Here is a 20,610-nt window from a genome sequence, read left to right on the forward strand (position 1 = left end):
AAGAAGGTAATGCTTCTAGAGCGAGAAGGTCAATCATTTGCTTTGCAAGCAAGAGATCCTGAGTTCAGTGGCCAGAAACCATGTGTCTTAAAGGTGTTACTATTGCTATGATGTAACACTATGACCAAAGCAATGTGGAGAGGAAAGGGTTTATTCATCTTATGCCTCCACATCACAGTCCATCACTGAAGGAAGTCAGGACAGAAACTTAAGCAGAACAGGAACCTGGAAGTAGGAGCTGATACAGAAGCCATGGAGGGGTGCTGCTTACTGGCTTGCTCATCATGGCTTGCTCAGCCTGCTTTATTATAACACCCAGAACAACCAGGCCAAGGGCGGCACCACCCACAATGGGCTGGGTCCCTCCAATCAATCACTAAGAAAATGCCCTAAAGGCTTACCTAGGGGCTTAGACTTTTATTCAAAACCTACTTTATTTAGGGATCTTAACTGACTTCTAACCCATCAACCAGAGAAGAGGAAGAAGAAGGTTAATAGGAAAGGATGCTGTGGACCTGTTGTTTAGAAGCGTGAAATCACCCCCAAGCAACCACCCTTCATTGTCAGGATACCAGCAGTCCAGTTCAATACAAGCAGAATCTGCCAAAATCAGCCAGAATACCAGGAGTTATTTGGCATAGCAATACAAGAGCATCTTCTCAGTGTTTGTGGGGTTCCATTTATGATCTTTCTAACATCCCGCGCCCTCTCAAATGTTGGTTTTCAGGAAAGCATTACATGCCCTCTCACAAGACAGCTTCCAGAAAAACATCATGTAACACAACTGGGTTGATAAAGAAACCAGAAATTTCCACTTCACCCATCTGACAGAGACATTTTCTTACCTGAGGTTCCCTTCTGTCAGATGACTTTAGTTTGTGTCAAGTTGACAGATAAAATGCTATGTGCAATATATACTTGGAATCTCAACCCCAAGGAGGCGGAGTCAGGAGGATCCCTGGAGCTCAGAAGCAGTCAACCTAGCATAATTGGGGGGCTTCAGGACAACGGAAAAGAGGTGGTCAGTATTTCCGGGGACAGCCAAAGCTGCTCTCCAGCCTCCACACCCATGCATACCCATGCTCATGCACGTCTACACAAACACACACTCATTCATCCCTCACATACACATCCTAAAAAAACTAGCATCTCCATATATTAAGACATAATATTGTATGTATACCTCCTACAATGAACTGCTATTGTGCCTTTGAAATCTGATATTTTGTTGGATGTTTTTTCTGTAACTTTATTTATAATTCTTTTTACAGATGAGGTGAGGCACATCCACACTCTCAGCATTAGGGAAGGTGAAGCCGCAGAATGAAGAGTTAAAGTGGCCTGCAACTATGGAGAGAGGGTCTGTCTCACAAATTAAAGTCAATGGGGCCAGTGAGACTGCTAGACACCCAAGCCTGGTGCTGCATGTACTCCCACAGTGGAAGAAGAGACCAGACTCACAAGGACAGGCCTCTGACATCCATGTTGGGGCCAAGGCTTGGAGATGGCTCAGCAGGTAACAAGCTCTTGCTGTGTAAATGTGAGGCCCAGAGGCTGGATCAGAACCCACGGGAAAGCAGGTGGACATGGAGGACTGACTGCCCAGCATCCTAGGACTCAGAAAGCAGAAACTGGATGTGCTGGCTATTCTTGGTTGTCAACCCAATTGATTACATCTGGAGTTAACTAAAAGCCAAGGCAGGTAGGTTCACCAATGAAGGATTCTCCTTCATTGAATCATTCGAGATGGGAAGACCTACCCTAAACTCAGACCTTTTCATTAGGAAGTCTCCCTTGCATCTGGGACACACCTTCTGACAGGAGCTTGTACAAAGGCCATGGAGGAAGGAAGCACCTGCTCTTTGCCTGCTTGCCCTTGCTCTTCCTGGCAAGGCCATTCCTTCATTGGCTTTAGAGCCTACTTTCTCAGGATCCAGGAGTTAGCTGGCTAGCTAGACTACCTGGAATTGCTGAGTTCTGGGTTCAGTGAGAGACCCTGATTCAATAGGTGAAAAGCAAATATTCATCATCAACTTTAGTCCCTCACACATATACAAATGCACATCACACCTACAAATATACACAAAATAATCATCACCATCATCATCAACACCACCACCATCCCAGGACTTGGAAGTGAAAGCAGGAGAAACAAAGCTTCAAGGTCATCCTCAACTACACAGAAAGCCGGCTGCCAATCTAGGCTACAGACTGTTCCCAAAACCAATACAAGAAAAAGAAGGAGGAGGAGAAAGAAGAGGAGGAAAAGGAGGGGAGGAGAAGGAAGAAGAAGAGGAGGAGGAAAAGGAGAAGGAAAAGGAGAAGAAGGAGGAGGAGGAGAAGAAAGAAGAAAGAAGAAAGAAGAAAGAAGAAAGAAGAAAGAAGAAAGAAGAAAGAAGAAAGAAAGCCGGGCAGTGGTGGCGCATGCCTTTGATCCCAGCACTTGGGAGGCAGAGGCAGGCAGATTTCTGAGTTCGAGGCCAGCCTGGTCTACAGAGTGAGTTCCAGGATAGCCAGGGCTACACAGAGAAACCCTGTCTCAAAAAACAAAAGCAGAAGAAGGAGGAGAAGGAGGAGAAGGAGGAGGAGGAGGAGGAGGAGGAGGAGGAGGAGGAGGAGGAGGAGGAGGAGGAGGAGAAGGAGAAGGAGAAGGAGAAGGAGAAGGAGAAGGAGAAGGAGAAGGAGAAGGAGAAGAAGAAGAAAAAGAAAAAATAATCTGATAAATGCCTAGCATTTGGTAACTTACCAAACTAAATAAGCCTTGTCTGTATACCATACAAATAGTCTCTACTTCAGGCCTGTACTGCAAAGCCAGGCTCTCAGGACAGCACCTGGTTTCAAGGCAACATATGAAGTGATATACAGTATTAGCAAGCAACAATGTCCATGAACTCTACAAGCCAAAACTTGGATGCCATGTTTCCAGATACCCCCAAAAGAAATGGATTATGGAAAACTTTAAGTGATGTGTTTCATCTCATTGCAAGAAAACCAATCCAAGACAGAGATAATTCCTCAAACTTAGCTTCTGTGCTGGCCTGGGCACATTTTCATGCTCTACAGTATCTAAAAATCATTTGTATAATAAATGATCATGAAAAAAAACAGGTGATCATAAATGGCTAATATTTCTTTTAAATATTTATATAAAATATTTTTAAGGCTTGGGTTGGGCAAGAAGGTTGTTCTTTTGAGGTGACTTCAAGGCCACCCTGGGCTACATAGTGAGTTCCATGCCAGCCAAGACTACAAAGTGAAACCGAATCTTAAAAAATAAGTAATAATAATAGTAGTAGTGGTAGTGGCAGAGGTAATAAATGTAAGAATCCCATCATTCTCCTTTACAGAGCACGCCCCTGGGGCTTTGGGAACTATCTTTGAGCCACAATTCTTTACTCCTACTTATTCACAATCTCTTCATGGTGCGAAGCCCACGCTGGCTGGCGGGAGGGCTGCATGGAAACAAGCCTACAGGGCAGGCAGGACTCGGCTCTAGGCCATAGTTACCCACCACCACTTTTCATATAAACAATAAAAATAAATAAATAAATAGGCAGCTGTTTAAAGAAATTTTAATATTTTAATAAACCATTTCCAAAGGTGTTTTCGATACACAGGAAAACACAAGGTTGATTCAGAATGGTGCCATGCTCCCGCACGTGGCTCCTCCCAGAAGCTCAGCACATTTCCTGAAGCTAATGTGCCTCTGTGCCTCTGTGCCTACGACGGGACTTTTCCCAGCCAAGACCTCACATTTCTTAGCTTTTCCCTTTTCTGTCCTGAGATGTCAAATCACATTTAGTGCTATGTCCCCTCAGGTCCTTCTGACAGTTTCTCAAGAGGCCCCTCTACTTACTTAAGGGGTGTCCTTGTGGCTGGGCTGGGCTGCAATGGGGATGAGGTGACAGACACACTGACAGCATGCAAGGCTCTTGAGGTGACCTCTGTCATCTGAGTGTGCTGTAACGTTTGCAGGTCTCTTGTAACATTTTAAATTATAATAAGGCAGGTTTAATTAATAAACGGCTCTGTAGAAAAAGTAGCTCTTAACTCATTTAGAACAAACTCATAAATATATATGATACACGGTTTGTTTCATGGTATGGTTCATATACATACTTCCTAACAAGCACATCTGACATGAAGACAAAATTTAATGTGTGCTTTGAATCGATATTCTACACTTAATTCCCCGAGCGTTTACCCCATGTGTTGGAGTGGTACTCACTAGGCTGAATTAAAAGAATACAGAGGAAATATCAAGGCCAGGCTTCAAACTTCCTTTCACTAGATAGCTGTGCAAACTAGCTTATAAGCAGGCTGACCTAGAGCCAACTCTTACTTACCTCTCTCTCCTCTTGTCCCAGACGCCAAGCTGGTTAACACACTGGTTACAATGACTCTACAATGTCAGAGTTCAAATCATTCAGTCAGGTGTGGTGGCACACACCTTTAATCCCAGAACAGAGGCATGCAGATCTCTGAGGTGGAAGGCAGGCCAGTCTACATAGCAAGTTGCAAGCCAGCCAGGGCTACACAGGGAGACCCTTTCTTAAATAAAAATAAAAATAAAATAAAATAAAAATAAGTAAAGCATCTCAGTCAGAAAAGAAAAAGAAATGCAAAACCAAGAAGAATTTGAAATGTCTCTGATATAGATTTTCCTAGTCAAGAAACAGTGTCCACTGCTGGGCAGTGGTGGCGCACGCCTTTGATCCCAGCACTTGAGAGGCAGAAGCAGGCAGATTTCTGAGTTTGAGGCCAGCCTGGTCTACAGGGTGAGGTCCAGGACAGCCAGGGCTATACAGAGAAACCCTGTCTCAAAAAACAAAACAAACAAACAAGAAACAGTATCCACGGTCTTACCAACATACGGTCTTATACCCACACAGCACACAATCTTTGACACACACTGGTCTCATACACAGCACACACACACACACACACACACACACACACACACACATAAATAATGTTTTGTTTTGTTTATGTTTTCCAAGACAGGGTTTCTCTGTAGCCCTGGCTGTCCTGGAACTCTCTATAGACCACCTGCCTCTGCCTCCCCAGTGCTGAGATTAAAGGTGTGCACCACCACCACAATACTTTTTTTTTTAAAGAACTACTATGTTAAGATATTAAACACTGCAATATGAAAAACAACTAAATAATTGTATTTACATTAAGATGACAAATCTGACATTGTAGCCCTCTAAAATAATAGTAACAGTAATAATGAAAGGGTTCCAAGTTTAGAATTGCTGTGTGGGCCATGAGAGAATGAAGAGCCTGCTAAGGCCAACAGGAGGAACCTCGGAAACACTGCTAGGTGGATGAGGCCAGTGGCAGAGGGATGGACACACAGTGTGTTACTCTGTCTATACCAAGGTCCACAGGGAAACCAGACACAGGATGTAGATCAATGACTGCCAAAAGCCTTGGGGGGGGTTGAATGGGAAGGGAGTTTTTAATAGGTAGGGGGTCATTTTGAGGTCCAGGAATACTGTAGTAGTTACGGTTGCCTAACAGTGCAAATATACCTAAAAAAAAACAAATCCCTAAATTGTAAACTTTGGCTAAAATTGCGAATTTTGTGTGGTTTGTTTTATCTCAATAAAAATGACTAAGAAGAAAACACTCAAGATGGTGAAAACATTCTGCATTTACATTTTCATAGACTTTCATAATTTTTTGCCTACACCCTGTGCCTTTAAATTTTTCTTTCTTGTCCCACATACTAGAGGTATGTGGTAATTTTTTCAATTTCAGAAGTGGATAAAGAATTAAGTCCAAAACCTAACAAAAGTCAGTCAACCAACTTCAGTCATGTTTACAGTACCAGCACACACAGATTTACATTCTTTGTGTAGTAATCCACGCATTAGGGCAGTAGTTCTGTTTCCTGCTATGTCCCCAACTCCCACAGGAGCAAGATGAAGCTAGTCACACCCCTACACAGAGAATGGCTCCTTTTCTATAGGATTTTACCCAGGAAAGGAAGCAAGTGCCATTTACAAGGCAGAGCAGGGCCTGCAGGCAGCTTCCACACTCTTCAGTACACCAGGCTTCTCTCATTAAATTTAAATACAGCTTGCTTGTAGACCACATGTCACAATGGCTGACTGGAGCTGACAACTTAGCAATTTGCAGCTCAAAACAAATAGCCTGTTTATAAATAACAGTCTTTCTTGAAAAACCAACTATTGTCCTGAATCTTGCAGCAAAATTAAGCTGCAGACTACAGACCATTAAAGTCATAGAAGAAACCTTAGTCATTCAAATGCACCAAGCAACTATTAGTGCTGATCCCCCTGAAAACAAGAAATATTTCTACGGTTATTCCTGGGAGACATCAGAGTTGGGTTTAAGTTAACACTCCCTCAAGTGATTAAAACCCAGACTCCTTCAACAACCTCTCCACCATCTCCAACCCCACTCCCAGTCAGTTCCTCCTCAGCATCACCTGGCAGCAGATGCTGACCCTGCTGGGAAGGAACATGGTCCAGCAACCATGACCATGGTGCTATCATTCCGGCGATCAGAGCTGACAGTGGGTTGCTCGTTTCGGTTTTCTTTGGTTTTGCTGTTATAAGTAATTCACATATTTATATTATTCTTCAAAATGTAGCAGCTCAGTTCTCTCATTATTTCTAATCCAACTGGAAAATTGATTATCTCTGGTTGTTGGTAGCTCAGGATGTGTGTGTGTGTGTGTGTGTATTCCCAATAAAACTAAAATAGGAGAGTAGCTCAACGTACACTCTCATTGAGTTTAGCCTTTAACTGACCTAACCAACACTCGGTTCACATTCACCACACACAAAGGACCCATTAAGACAGTGATGCAGAATTTGTATTTTTGAAATTTACACATTAGCAGTGGGTTGATCCATTTACTTAATTACTCCAATTTGAAAGAAGATTCTGGGTTCCCAGGATCCTAATCACGTGTCAGCAACTGAGTGTGGAAAGACACACGTCTACCTGACATCAATGCTGCGGGCCGGGCGCTCCTTCCTCCTTCAGTCACCCACCGCCACCCATACAAGTCTCTCTCCAGCTCCAAGCCGCAAGCTGCTCTGTATCCCACCCTAGTCATAAGCTACAGATTAGGCTCCATCAGTCTTAACACAGAATTCCTTTGTGTGGCAACCTGCAAGCTTCAGTGGACAAAAAATATGGCATCTCTGGCTAGCATCCAGGGCAGGGCTGAGAAGAATGCAGAACAGCCCTGCCTGTTCATGTCACCCTCTACTGAAAGAGGCAACCCTTCCTTCCTGTCCTTTCTCCTGTGTTGAATCTAGTGTTTTAAAACACCAGCGCATTTGGTCACCATAATACCATAAACACCAAGTGGTGTGGTCAAAGACTCTTGGTAGTGAGCAAGTAAGAGGGGAAGGCACCAGGTACAAGCTTCAGAGAGGCAGTTCTCAAACAATGGGTTGAGACCTCTTTGGGGGTCGAACAACCCTTTCCCAGTGGCCCCTAGGGCCAGCATCCACGTGGCAGCTCTGTAACTCCGACTCCAGGGGAGCCCAATGCCCTCTTCTGTCCTCTGAGGACACTACACAGGCATGGAACAGAGAGGCCCCCATACACACAGTTGTTTTTTTAATTAAATGAAAAGACAATGTTACAGGGCAAATCGTACTAATAATGCTGTGGGCCCTCACCGTGAGTTGGGAACATTGTATGAGGGAATGGCATCACCCACATTTTAGAGTTGACTCAGAAACTCAGCTGAGCACTTGACAGAACTGAGTAGTGTGATACACAACAGCAAAGCCTGCACAATGTGACCTACCTCCAAAGGCCTAAAGCATCCGGAAACACGGCTGATGCCCCATGCTCTAGTTAGTACCACTACTCCTTGGATGAAATTATGGCACTGTGGAGTCCTCCAGCCTCCTCCCATTCACTCAACATAACTCTCTGTCCAACCAGAAATCCTAGACCACTCTTGATGAGCTATCAAAAGCAAAGTGCTCACTCTTCATGGCATGAAAGGAACAGCGGCGAATGGGTGAATCCCTCTAACCATTTTAGTGAAGTGGCTTTAACGACCCAACACCACTGCAGAGACACAGCATCCCGGGTCATTTTTCCTTTTTCTTTCGGGATTTGTAATCTGACCATGCAGAAGAATCCACCCATCCCCTACTGACCTGGGGAACATCTCTCTTTCCATGTTGGCTGTGTAACAAAATTAACGACAGTTAGTAGTTACTCCAAATACCTTCTCTAATCAGTTCTAACACTGTGTAGGAAGACTCACTATTGCTTAGCTGCACTGAAAGAAAACATAATTTAAACTGACCTATCACAGTGGCTGGTGTCACAGAATAGCTTCTAAAGTTCTCATACCAAAATTCAGAAATCTTTCTAATAATTCCCGTGTATATCCTCAAGTACTGAAAGGCCTAGCAGCCGCAAGGAAAAACTGAAAAAGAGTTTGTCTTAGTCAAATCTGTTGGTCCTCAACATAAGACTTGATAAATCAGCATCCATAGTACCTGCCAGACCATTCCAGTCTGAAGCAAACGGCACATCTGGCTCGTGTAAGACAGCAGTGATACAGATAGGCCAAATCATGTAACTTCGCTTTCTGTTTGCCTCACCCAGCCCCTGCGTATTCTTAAAAGCCTCCCTAGTAGACAAACCAGACGACAGGACTACAGGCTGTGAAGTGCTTAGACAGTGTAAGCTTTTACACCTACACCGCAGTGAACCTGAGACTCGGAGTATCCGAGGAACTGCGGCCCAACTGTAAAAGTCAAATATTTATACAGGTGCCCTACAAACCACTGTTGTGTGTGCACCATCAGCACCACCGTTTACTGTCCGTTAAGTAGTTACAAAGTGCAGCCGTATAAGTAACAGGCTTGGAGCATGATGAAGTTTATGACAGCTAATGTGCCTGGAGAGACTATGTGGAGGCGTGACTCCTGTCATAACCTTCATCAAGCCAGCAATAGCCCGTGGGGTGTGTGTGAGGAGGTGGGGCCTGGGCACAGGTGCCTCTCCTCATGGAGAGGGAAACCTAAACCCTATCTTCATGGATAATTTAACAAGGATTGTTCCATAAATTTATGTCATTCAGGACTTTCTTATAACTGCTTTTTAATAGCTTTCAAATACAATGGCTGTAGGTAATGAGTGCCTGGGGATATCAAATAGAAAAGTGTGTTTCAAACTAACAAGAGGGGGGTGGGGCTTAACAGGAAAAGCTCCTGAAACCACTACAACCTCTCAGACCACATTGCATAAAAAACCCATAGGACTCTTCAGAAATGCTGAAACTGCAAATGGCAGGGGCATCCCTGAAGAGATATTACTTAAATTTACAACGAGGAACTAATCTAGCATGGTGGCTGGCACCTGTAATTCCTGCATTGAGAAGCTGAGGCAGGGGGGACTGCTGTGACTTTGGGACCAGCCTGTGCTACATAATGAGTTCCAAGCCAGCCAGCCAGCCTGAGCTACAAAACAGTCTGAGGCAGTCCAGAAAAATATAACAAAACAAAAATACCTCCTTAATGGACAGTTTTCAAATTTACAAGTAAAATTTCTCCCTAGCATTTCTTTACGTTTATTTTTTAATTTTTAATTTTTTTTTTGAGACAGGATTTCAAATAACCCAAATTGGCCTTGACCTCTTGACCCTCCTTTCCCAAGTGCTGAGTTTAGCCAGATGTGTGAGACCATCCGTGCTCTCTAACAACTTTAATCCTAAGAAATGTTCCTCCTAAAAGTAAAGAGAAAGTTGAGAAACAGAACGCTGGTGAGCACGCCCCTAAACTTCAGCTCCTAAACTTCTTAGATGTCTGTTTGCTTCGTTCAGATCTCCAGGTAAGAACAAAATGCTTGTATTGAGAACCCGGGCTAAACCAGACCAAGCTTCAAGTCTGGGCTACCTGTGGCTGTAGCCCACGTTCAGTCCCAGCCTCCATGCCACTTCACAAGAAAATCTGACCAAGTTTTCAGGTGAGGAACTACGGTTAGAAGCAAAACTCCAGAAGAGTGTTTTTTAAAATGGTAGGGGCAAAACTACAAAGGTCGAGCCAGAAGTGGGACCCCCCTCTCCACATTCAAGACCTAGGGCAAGGTTCAGGGTGCGCCCTAGTAAAACGCTTGCAGCCAGTGCTCAGGAGCTAGGTAGGTATGGCTGGAGAGATGATGCCACAGGTGGCCCAGATGGCTAGTTGTTCACCATCACTTAGGCCTCCGGGAGGCCCCGAACTCAGCGTGCCTCGGAGGTCAAAAGGTGCCCTCCCCCTCCATCTGAGCAACTTTAAAGAGAACACCGGAGGTCTAAAGAGGTTCAAGTGCCCCCCACCCTAAGCCGGCTAACTGGACTTAGGGTGCCAACCCAGGGCCCAATGCGGCCCTTCCCTTGGGACAGGGAGTGTCTACAAGTCCCCGAGGGGCGTGGGGAAGGCAGTGGGCAATGGGGCCCAAGAAGGGGCGCCTGGCGGGCAGATACAGCCGCGCCTAGGCCGACGGTCCTGCGCCTACCCCGGAGTCCCTCAAGGGTGCAAGGCCGGCGACGCCCCACGCCCCCCGCGCCCTCCAGGTCTCCCAGACAACAGCCGCCGCGGCACTTCCCGAGGCGGGTCCCCGCACCCGGCCGGGGCCCGGCCGCCCACCTGTCCCGGGGGTCGATCCAGCTGGTCCTCCTGGTGTTGTGGTCGATGTAGAAAACCTTGCCGTCGTAGTCCCTGGCCTCCTCCCAGCCCCGGGGTAGCGGCAGCTGCCCGCTCCCGGCCCTCCTAGGCATGGTCGGCGGCCTCGCCGGCGAGCGGCGCCTCCATAGGGACCGGGCGCGGGGCGCGGCGGGAACGCGGGTGCCGGCGAGGGGCGTGCGGGGCTCGGGGCACTGCGGGCCACGCGCGGGGGAGCCTCGGGAATCCCTGCTCTCAGCCCTGCCCGGGATCAGTCCACCATGTCTGCGTCGGAACAGGCGAGCGAGCCCTCCTCCTCTTTGCCGCCGCTGCCTCCGCCTCTTCCTCCTCCTCCCCGTCCCCCTGTGGCCGCCGAGGGTCGCGGCGCCCAGGGTGCCCCGGCCGACGCCGTCTGGGCTCGGATCCGGGAAGCTCCGCGGAGCAACAGCCCGGCGGCGACTGGCCTCCTCATTTGCGTGCGATTAGCATGCGCCCCGCCCCCGGCCCGCCCCGCGCCCGCCTCATCTGCATGCACATTCCTCGCCGCCACATTCCTGAGCTTAACCCTGCAGCTGCCGGGGCGGCCGCGGCGGGACGCGGGGCTGAACCCGCGCGGGGGAGGGGAGCGGGGAGGCCAGGTGGGAGGCGGGAGGGCGAAGGAATGCACAGCTCGCTCCCTCCTCTCCAACCCGAGGTGTCCCCTCTCGGCCAGACCCTTTGGGGATTTAGAGGGTTTTTGGACGAAAAAAAAAAAAAAAAAAGAAGCCAAAGAAAAAAGTCTGCAACCTTCCCAACCTCTTTCCGTCTTCTAGGGAAACCACAAGACTTTCGAGAGGAAAGGGTGGGGAATGCTGTCCTGGGAAGAAGTCCCAACAAACAGTAAGGGCACAGAACGCCCCCACCCCCACCCCCCACGCCGCGCCCCGTGCCTTGGCTGTTCCCGGCGGTGGGGAAGTGTGCAAAAGCGTTGGGAGTGTGTCCGGGGCGTGTCCGGGGCCGCGGCGCCCCGGAGCCTTCTGCTTAGAGTCTGGCCCTCGGTGACCTCACCAGGGACCTCGCGGGCCTAAGGGAGCAAAGTAAAGGCGGGTCCCTATCCGTGAGTGCTGTGACATGTCCGCCCCAGTGGCCCACGGGGCAACTCCGGCCTGATCTTTAGAAGCGACAAGGCCACCCCGCCACTGTTGCCGCCACTCGCCACATGCGGGCCCTGGGGGTCCGAATGACCCGCGCCTCCTCGCTGGGTCAGGGCGCTGCACCAGCGAGGTCAGGGCCCTGTGCATCTAGCGTCCCCTTCTGGGTTTAAGTCCAAGGGACATGGCTGCGTCCAATATCTAGTCCCTTCCTTCCAACCCTGTCCCGGGAAGTTCTCCACCCCTGTCCCGGACGCACGGGGGCCCAGAAGGTGTTAATAATCCCTCCTCCGAAGGGAGCCCAAGGCGGGAGTGGGAGGCCACACTTTGCTAGATCAAGGGTCCATCTGGTATGAGATGTAGATCTTCTCTCACATTTATCTATGTAGCTGTTAAGTGCTGGTCTGCACTGAGTAGGAGCCGGATGTCAGACTAGACGACAAAGCCTTGGCAGGGTCCAGGCACTAAGCTTTCAATGTCCCTTGTCCTCGTTCTGGGGTGGAGCCTTTCTGTCCCCAACCTTTACAGCCTGGTGTGCAACACCACCCTTATTAATATTCTTCCAGGCCTCTAAGCAGATTCTTTCGAAATAGCAGCACCTTAGGAAGAAAGGCCCCCCGGAGCTGAGGCCTTCAGCTCTCGGTCTGAAGTCCCTTAACCATACCTGCTAGTGTAATAACTTCAGGACCTGGCACTGGGCAGGACATTTTCTGTGTCTGGGCATTTGTGAATAGAGCTAGACTGTAAGAACCAAGCCTTGGATCAAGCTTCCAGAAGGGGCCTGAAGGGGACTTTAAGAAGAGGAAGGGAATGTATTCTGAATGAAACAGTTTGTGCAGCAGCAGACACTTGAAATCCCCTGCAACTGGAAAGCCAAGTCCACCTGGAAAGGACAACCAGAGAGAGGCAGAAGTTCCCAAGAGAAACCTCTCACTTTCTAGGCCTTCCCCATAATACCAAGGCCTGTCGAAGTTTTGTGCTTTGTTGAGGGAAGTTTCTGCTTCCTAGCCTGTATTCTGCCTCAGCCCATTAACAGTAAGATAATCAGTCAAGGTCCTGGTCCTCAGTGGGTAGAGGGATCCTGTCCAAAATTAACCTGTTACACTACTGAATGTATAATTCTCTATGTTGGCCCATTCACATGGCCAAAATGTAACGAGCGACTAATCCAAACTATCCTAATTTGAGACTTCCTTAGTGGGTTTCTCCTTTCCCCTAAAGAATTTGAAAATATTTATTGTGCGAGCATGTCAACACCTTACAACTCCACAGTAACAGGAATGTGCTCCACTCTTACTGACTTGCTTCCCTGGAATGAATCCTCCACAGGAGCCCCTCCGTATAACTATTACTCAAGAATCCAAAGTGGCTCACAGCGTCAGTGGCATTTGTTGTCCCATTAATTGCCAGACTTCGAAAAGAAATGCCAAATTGACAAAGCCCCGAAGACACAGGCTCACTTCTGTTGACTGGCACAGGAAATGTTAGGCAAAAGCAGTTCAAATGACAGAAAGGAGGAGGTGGCAGTTCTCCAGTCCGATTTTATTAGGATCAAGTTATGAGTTCCTATGATTCCTTTGGGGACTCCCTGAGGGTTAAGCAATAAGACTTTATTTATATTCATATCTGTGAAATTTACAGATTATCCCCTTCTAGAGATGGGCACGTTTCAGTTTGCACGTTTTGGTTTCTGGTGATCGTCTGCCAGGAAAGGTATTCAGGCTGCTTGGGGATACCAGTTACCATGGACTGACCAGCAAAGAGTCTGTTCACTGGCCCTGAGACTTGCCTTTTCTTCTAGTTTTGTATTCACCAGTGTTAATAGTCTGTTGGGATGTGGTGCAATAAGCAAACTAGTAGGTGGTGGACAGAAGGAAGGAAGGAAGGAAGGAAGGAAGGAAGGAAGGAAGGAAGGAAGGAAGGAAGGAAGGAAGGATGGAAAACAAAACAAAGCAACATCAATAACAACAACAAAGCCCACAAACACAAAGGGATATAGCCCAAGTGGTAACTTGCTAAACTGGTGAGCCCCAGATCAGTTTCCAGCAGAGTATAAAATCAGATGTGGTAGCACTTGTTACAAAAGATGGCTGGGGAGGTGGTTCACTGGGCAAAAGTGTTTTCCACACAAATGTAAAGACCTGAGTTTGAATACACAGAATCTTCTTAAAAGCCAAGTGTTGTAGCTGGGTGTTGGTGAGGCACACCTTTAAACCTGGCACTCGGGAGGCAGAGAAGACAGACCTCTGAGTGGTGAGGCCAGCCTGGTCTGCAGAGTGAGTTCTAGGACAGCCAGGGCTACACAGAGAAACCCTGTCTCAAAAAACAAAAATAAAAGCCAAGTACATAGCTAGCTTGAGCATTCTCGGCACTCCAAGGAGGAAAAAGAGGGGGGAGGCTCTTGGGTGTTAGCCTGGCCTACATAGCAGCAAAACAACAGAGAGATTGTCTCAAGTGAGGTGAAAGACACAGACCTGCACCTGAGATTGTCCTCTGATCTCCGTGCACATGCCCGCTTTCACACCCAGGAATGTAGAGATACACACATACAGTAAGGGAGCACATAAATAAATGTTAAAAAAAAAAAAATACTTCAAAAATCGTGAGTACATCTGAATTTGAAATATGCATAATTTGAATCCAGCAGTCCCAGTTCACTGATAGCTGCCTATCACTGGCTGAAGTTCCCAACCGTGTTTACGAAAGATGTGTATTGGAACTTATTTCACACACACACACACACACACCAAACAAACAGAAAAGCCCACTCCGGTGCTATCAGTGAAGTTCCCGCCCCCTTACTGATTGAGTCTCTTTATCTATATACAGGAAGTAATTTCAAAGCATCAGGTGAGCACAACACAGGTTCTTAACTGAAAGGAAGGAGATATTAAGCAGAGGAAAAACCAAGAGGCAAAAAGATGCTCGCTAGATTACTTTAGTGGCATTCTGCAGTTGAAGGACAGGCGACAGAAAATGTAAAGACCAACATAGTCTCCTAAATACTAGCTCCACGTCAAAAGAACAGCACAGCTCTTAATGAAGAGAGGTTACGACAAGTGTGAAGCGGTCAGAAAAAGCCCATCAGAGAATTCTGCAGCAGGTAAATGATCCTGAGACTGCTTAGAGAACAGATGTGATGCCAGAATGTACAAGCTCAGCCGGCCGTGTTTGTAGAAAGAAATGGACAAGCCCAAGTTCAAAAATGCATCTGGCGTGAAGAACCCAAGACTGACTGGAGCCATCCAGTTATGGAGGCCGCAGTGGTAGTGTACACATGAGATAGACAAGAGCTAGGGTTAGACTTGAGGCTTTTGGGGGATGAAAAGGAACGACCTGGCAGGAATTTGCAACTGATTAGATTAGGAGGGGAGAGGCCGAGGGACTAGAAGGAGGAATCTGGGATCTGGGATCCGTCCAAGTTTTTAGGCAGTTGAAAGAAACTCTGAGAACTGGGGTGGGGTGGGGGTGCGGTAAGGGGGGATGAGGAAGTCCACAGGGGAATCTGATATAGGATTTGAGTTGAGAAATTAGAGATACTTGGCCGAGGTGCAGCTCACTGAAAAGGTCAGGACTTGGAATACCCGCTGGAAGTTTGTAGACTGCTGAAGCTCCAGGATTGAGTCGGAAGTAGGCAGGTGGAACTGAACTAAGAAGCTCACCTATAATCCTACTCCTAGCCTGCACTTCTTTGGTAATGTGATACGATTTTGTTTATTTTTTTATGACCTCCACTTCCAGTGAGGTGTGTAAGAATTAGTAGCTACAATGGAAACCGACTTGGAAGGAACCGTTGTCCTATGTTATGCTAGTGAATCAACTCTGTGTAAGGCAAGATGAACTGGTTTCAATATTTTAATATCCCTTGTTTTCTCAAGGGGATCAAGGATTATATAAACGGAAATTCTAAATAAAGAGAACACATCCCCCCTCCCTTCATCAAACTTGGGATTTTTTTATTTTTTTATTTTTTTGGCTCTTGTGCAACCAAACGAGTTAAATAATGTATTTAGTTATTATAAATAGGTAACCTAATCCACACTTCCTAAACTTTATCATCTAAAAGGTCTTTCAGAAGCTTAGTATGCTGATCTTTAAAAACTTCCATGGCTGGGCCAAACTGGAGTCTCTCATTACCATAACTACTTCTCTTCCAGTTAATCATTGCACCAACACCTTAGGCCAAAACACTCATTTTGACTCAGTAATAAGCATCACCAACCAGATTGGGCTTTACCTTAATCACTCCTAGGAGACCCCACTGAGCAGACTCTGATTACCAAGAAGATAAGAGCTCAGGAGAAGCCAGGTCTCAGGTGAAGAAGGTGGCTCGTTGGAAAGTACTTGCCTAACACACAGAGGACCCAAGGTTTGCTCTCACCCCATTCAAAAGCCAAAGCAGCTAATCTTACAAAGAAAAGAAGCTCAGACATCAGGATCTCCTGTAAGGCTGTCTGAAGATCCACTGGCGTTCTCTGGGGTAGACATAATACCACATTCTATCTCCATTTGATCTGTAGCTTTCCCCCATGCCAACTTTATACTGTACGGAAAAACAGCTCCTTTTAAAAATGGGATTGTGGAAGCTAGGGAGATGGCTCAGTGGATAAGACACTTGCCATGCATTTATAAGGACCTGAGTTTGAATCCCTGGAGCCTGCGTAATGCCAGGCATTGTAGCACATTTCTATACTCACAATGTTCCTAGCACAGCAGGTGGGAGGCAGGGACGAGAGACTGCCATGAAGCTCCTAGGTCAGCCAGCCGGACCTGTGCAGCAATGAACAACACAGACGTTTTATCTCATGTTTTCTATTGTCTTTTTGAGACAAGGTCTCTCGTTGTAGTCCTGGAACTCCCTGTGTAGACCAGGCTGGCCTTGAACTCACAGAGCTCCTCCTGCCTCTGCCTTCTGAGTGCTGAGACTAAAAGAATGTGCCACCACACCCAAACAGAGACAAGATGGAAGGCAGGGATTCAGACCAGAGTTTGTCCACTGGCCTCCTTATGTGTGTGCACTGTGGCATGTACACACACACACACACACACACACACACACACACACACACTGAGATTGTTTGTCATCTCAGTCTTTTTAAACTATTTTGCCCTTTCTGCCTTGCCTCTCTGAATTTCTTATTAAATTTTTTTTTTTATCTTGGAACCAGTGAGACAACACCATGTAAAGCTTGCTACTCGACCTTATGACCTGAGTTAAATTCCTAGAAACTGTATGGTGCAAGGTGAGATCAGACTCCAGCAGGCTGTCTGCTCACACCCCTTACCTCCCACTCCTAACACAGAACTAAAGAAATGCAGCAATAAAAATCTTACTCTGTTTAAATCTGCCAGTGGAATTAGTCTGTCTGAAGCGGTAGACGACTGAACTACAGCTACACAAAACCCTCTGAGTGACTCTTACAAATGCAATGCTGGATGCTGGGAAACAGAGGAGCAGACTTCATCTTCTCCCTAGGTGTTTGTCTCCTTGATGCTGACTTAAGCACCTGAGAGTTTGTCTTCAAAAAATGTGTAGCTTAAGCCTGTGAACCCAACAGGAAAGCCATGGGAGGGGTAGGAAAGACAAGGAGATGTTGTCTCGAAAAATAACGTCACACCCACAGTCATATACCCTACCTGTGACCCTAGCTCCTGGAGATAAAGGCAGATGTCAGGAGTTCAAGGTTATCCTCATCTTCATAACAAGTTCAAGGCCAGCCTGGGCTACATAAAATCAAAAAACAAAAGAAGCCAGGCAGTGGTGGTGCATGCCTTTAATCCCAGCACTTGGGAGACAGAGGCAGGCAGATTTCTGAGTTCGAGGCCAGCCTGGTCTACAGAGTGAGTTCCAGGACAGCCAGGGCTACACAGAGAAATCCTGTCTTGAAAAAACAAACAAAATGTAATGTAATACAAGGAGTAAAGATAACTAAAAGAAATGTCTATATAATATAACTTCCCAAATTTGTTTTGATTGAGAGATAGTCAAATTTAAAAGGAGGAAAATATGAGTGGGGTGGGCAGCGATTAGGATATTGTGAATAAATAAAATAATTAATGAGGAAAAAAGAAGGAAAATGTTTTTGCCAGTTAGCATGGAATGGTGTTCTCCTAGTTATTGTTGTCAAATTGAGGCTAGGGGCTATCTGAGAGGAAAGCTTCCACTGAGAAATTGCCTAGATGATTGGCCTGGGGACATACTTTCGGGGGATTTTCTTGTTATTTGGTGCCGGAAAGCTCAGGCCACTGAGGGTGACACCATCCCTGTGCAAGATAAGCCTAGGCTAGGTTGGAGAGGTGGTTCAGTGGTTAAGAGTGCTGGCTGTTCTTCCAGAGGTCCTAAGTTCAATTCTCAGTACCCACATGGTGGCTCACAACCATCTATAGTGGAATCTGATGCCCTCTTCTGGTGTACATGTGTACATGCAGAGAGAGAGCACTCATATACATAAAATAAAAATGCATTTTTTAAAAAAGATGGGCCTGGGCTATATAAAGATACTAGCTAAACATGAGTCTGTCAGGGAACTAGAAAATAAGCAAGGTTCCTCCACAATACCTGATTCCAAACTCCTGCCTTAAACCCTCACCCCAACCCTCCCCCTCCCCCCCCAATGCTATAGAATTAATAGTAAAGTGTGAAGATTGCTCAACACCTATTCCTGCACTGGGAATGATGCTTTAATGAGTAGAAATGTGCTTACCCATAGCACATTTAGAGTAGAGGCAAATGCTTTGTTTTGTTAAAGATTATTCTTCTAAAAATAATCTTATACCTCTCTCGATAGTTGATGAGTACATGTAGACAAATAAGATTCACTTATGATAATTCTACAAAGCAAAGCTCTATCTTTTCAAACTCTTACCCTGTACCAGAGCTACAGGGTCTCACTCTGTAAGTCCAGGCTATCCTAGAACTTACTATGACACCCAGTCTGGCCTTGAACTCATAGCAATCCTTCTGCCTCAGCCTCCTAAGTCTTGAGGTTACCATAAACAAACAAACAAACAAACAAATAGTTTTAACTAATTACTAAATAACCTTAATTTACAAATGGCCTTCATACTGTCCCATAGGCATCTTGTAGTGGTGGCAACTTCTTCACAAGCATAAGGACCAGCTATTTAATTCCTAGCAATCATGTAAAGAAGCCAGGTATGGTCAAATGCCTGCCTTTAACATCAACACTGAGCAACACTGAGGGAAGCAAAGACCTCAGAGACTGACAGAGGAGAATGCCTGACACTGTCCCCATGCTTACAGGAATCCACAGGAAACATGCATGCATGCAACAGAAAGATAGGCAGGCAGGCAGACAGACAGACAGAAGGACAGAAATACACACACACACACACACACACACACACACACACACACACACACACAATGTCCTTTGAAGCTCTTGTTGCTTCTTAAAAACAGGACCCTGGCAAGAGTATCACATAGTTCTGGGTTATCAGGTTTTCAGTTTCTTTCCATTTGAATATAGAAAACAAAAATGAGTGTCTGTCTCTGATTCTGTTGCCTGCCTTTGGATCCCTTTCCCCAAGCTGGGCTGCCTTGTGTAGCCTCAGTGGGAGAAGATGTGCTGAGTCCTGCTGTGACTTGATGTGCCAGGACTGGTTGGTACCCATGGGGGCTTGGGGGGAGGGGTTTGTGAGGATGGAACTGGGATGAGAGGAGGGAGGGGGCCTGAGATCAGGAGATAAGGATGTAAAGTGAATAAATAAACTAATGAATGAAAAAAAATGAATGCTAGGGTTTTCTAAATGAACAGAACTGATTATACACACTGTGATGGTTATTCTTGGTTGTCAACCTACATCTGGAAGTGACTAAAACCCAGATGGCTGGGTACCCCTGTGAGGGATTTTTTTTCTTACTTAAATCTTTTCAGCTGAGAAGACCCATTTCTAATCTGCATCTTTGGGTTTGGAAGATACACTTTTAACCCAGATCTTTTGAGGTGGGAAGGTCCATCCTTAATCAGGGCCACAGCTTCTGCTGAGAGCCTACGTGAAGGACATAAAGAAGGAAACTTGCTCTCTGCCTGCTTGTTCTCACTCCCACCAGCAAGCCCATTCCTTCACTGCCATTAGAGCCTGCTTCTTCAGGATTCTGGTATATACAGAAGACCAATGAGACATCCAGTCTCATTGACCGTACAACTACGAGATTCTTAGATTGCCATTGTTGGACTGACCAGACTACAGCCTGTAAAACATTCTCTTTTTTTCCCCCAAAACACTTTATTTATCAGTATTTGTATATACATACATACTTATACATGTATACATATATACATACATATATGAACAATAATTAAATAAGATGTATTTGAACAGTATTGGGGGTTGGAAAGAGTGGGAGGAAGGAGAGAAAGAAAAAATTATGTAAATACAGTGCTCATATATGAAATTCTCAAAATGAATCCATTTTTTAAAAAAATGTTCAACAGATTAACTTGCATTTTACAATATGAAAATAAATATGGGGCTGGAGATGTGGCTCAGTGGTTAAGAGCACTGACTGCTCTTCCAGAGGTCCTGAGTTCAATTCCCAGCAACCACATGGTGGCTCACAACCACCTGTAATGAGATCGGATGCCCTCTTCTGGTGTGTCTGAAGACAGCAACCTTGTACTCACAGAAAATAAATAAATAAATAAATAAATAAATAAATAAATAAACTAAAAAAAAAGAAAATAAATATGACCTATAATTATGTTGAAGGACATTTTAACTCATTACAAACTTTGAAATTTAAAATGAAATCAATAAAAATTATTTTGCCCAGCATACTAACAAAAACCACAATAACA

General features: G+C 45.9%; 1 protein-coding gene across 1 annotated transcript in view; it reads right to left on the minus strand.

Annotated features, from left to right (window-relative positions):
- Positions 1-11,120, minus strand: part of Wwc2 (WW and C2 domain containing 2) — a 166,079-nt gene extending 154,959 nt beyond the window's left edge. The window contains exon 1 of the mRNA XM_034520119.2: positions 10,644-11,120. Within this exon, the coding sequence (XP_034376010.1) occupies positions 10,644-10,774 (131 nt within the window). The 5' untranslated portion in view covers positions 10,775-11,120. The remainder of the gene's footprint in view (positions 1-10,643) is intronic.
- Positions 11,121-20,610: the final 9,490 nt, after the last annotated feature.

Source organism: Arvicanthis niloticus, chromosome 16 (assembly GCF_011762505.2).
Source record: "Arvicanthis niloticus isolate mArvNil1 chromosome 16, mArvNil1.pat.X, whole genome shotgun sequence".
Taxonomy (NCBI): Eukaryota; Metazoa; Chordata; class Mammalia; order Rodentia; family Muridae; genus Arvicanthis; species Arvicanthis niloticus.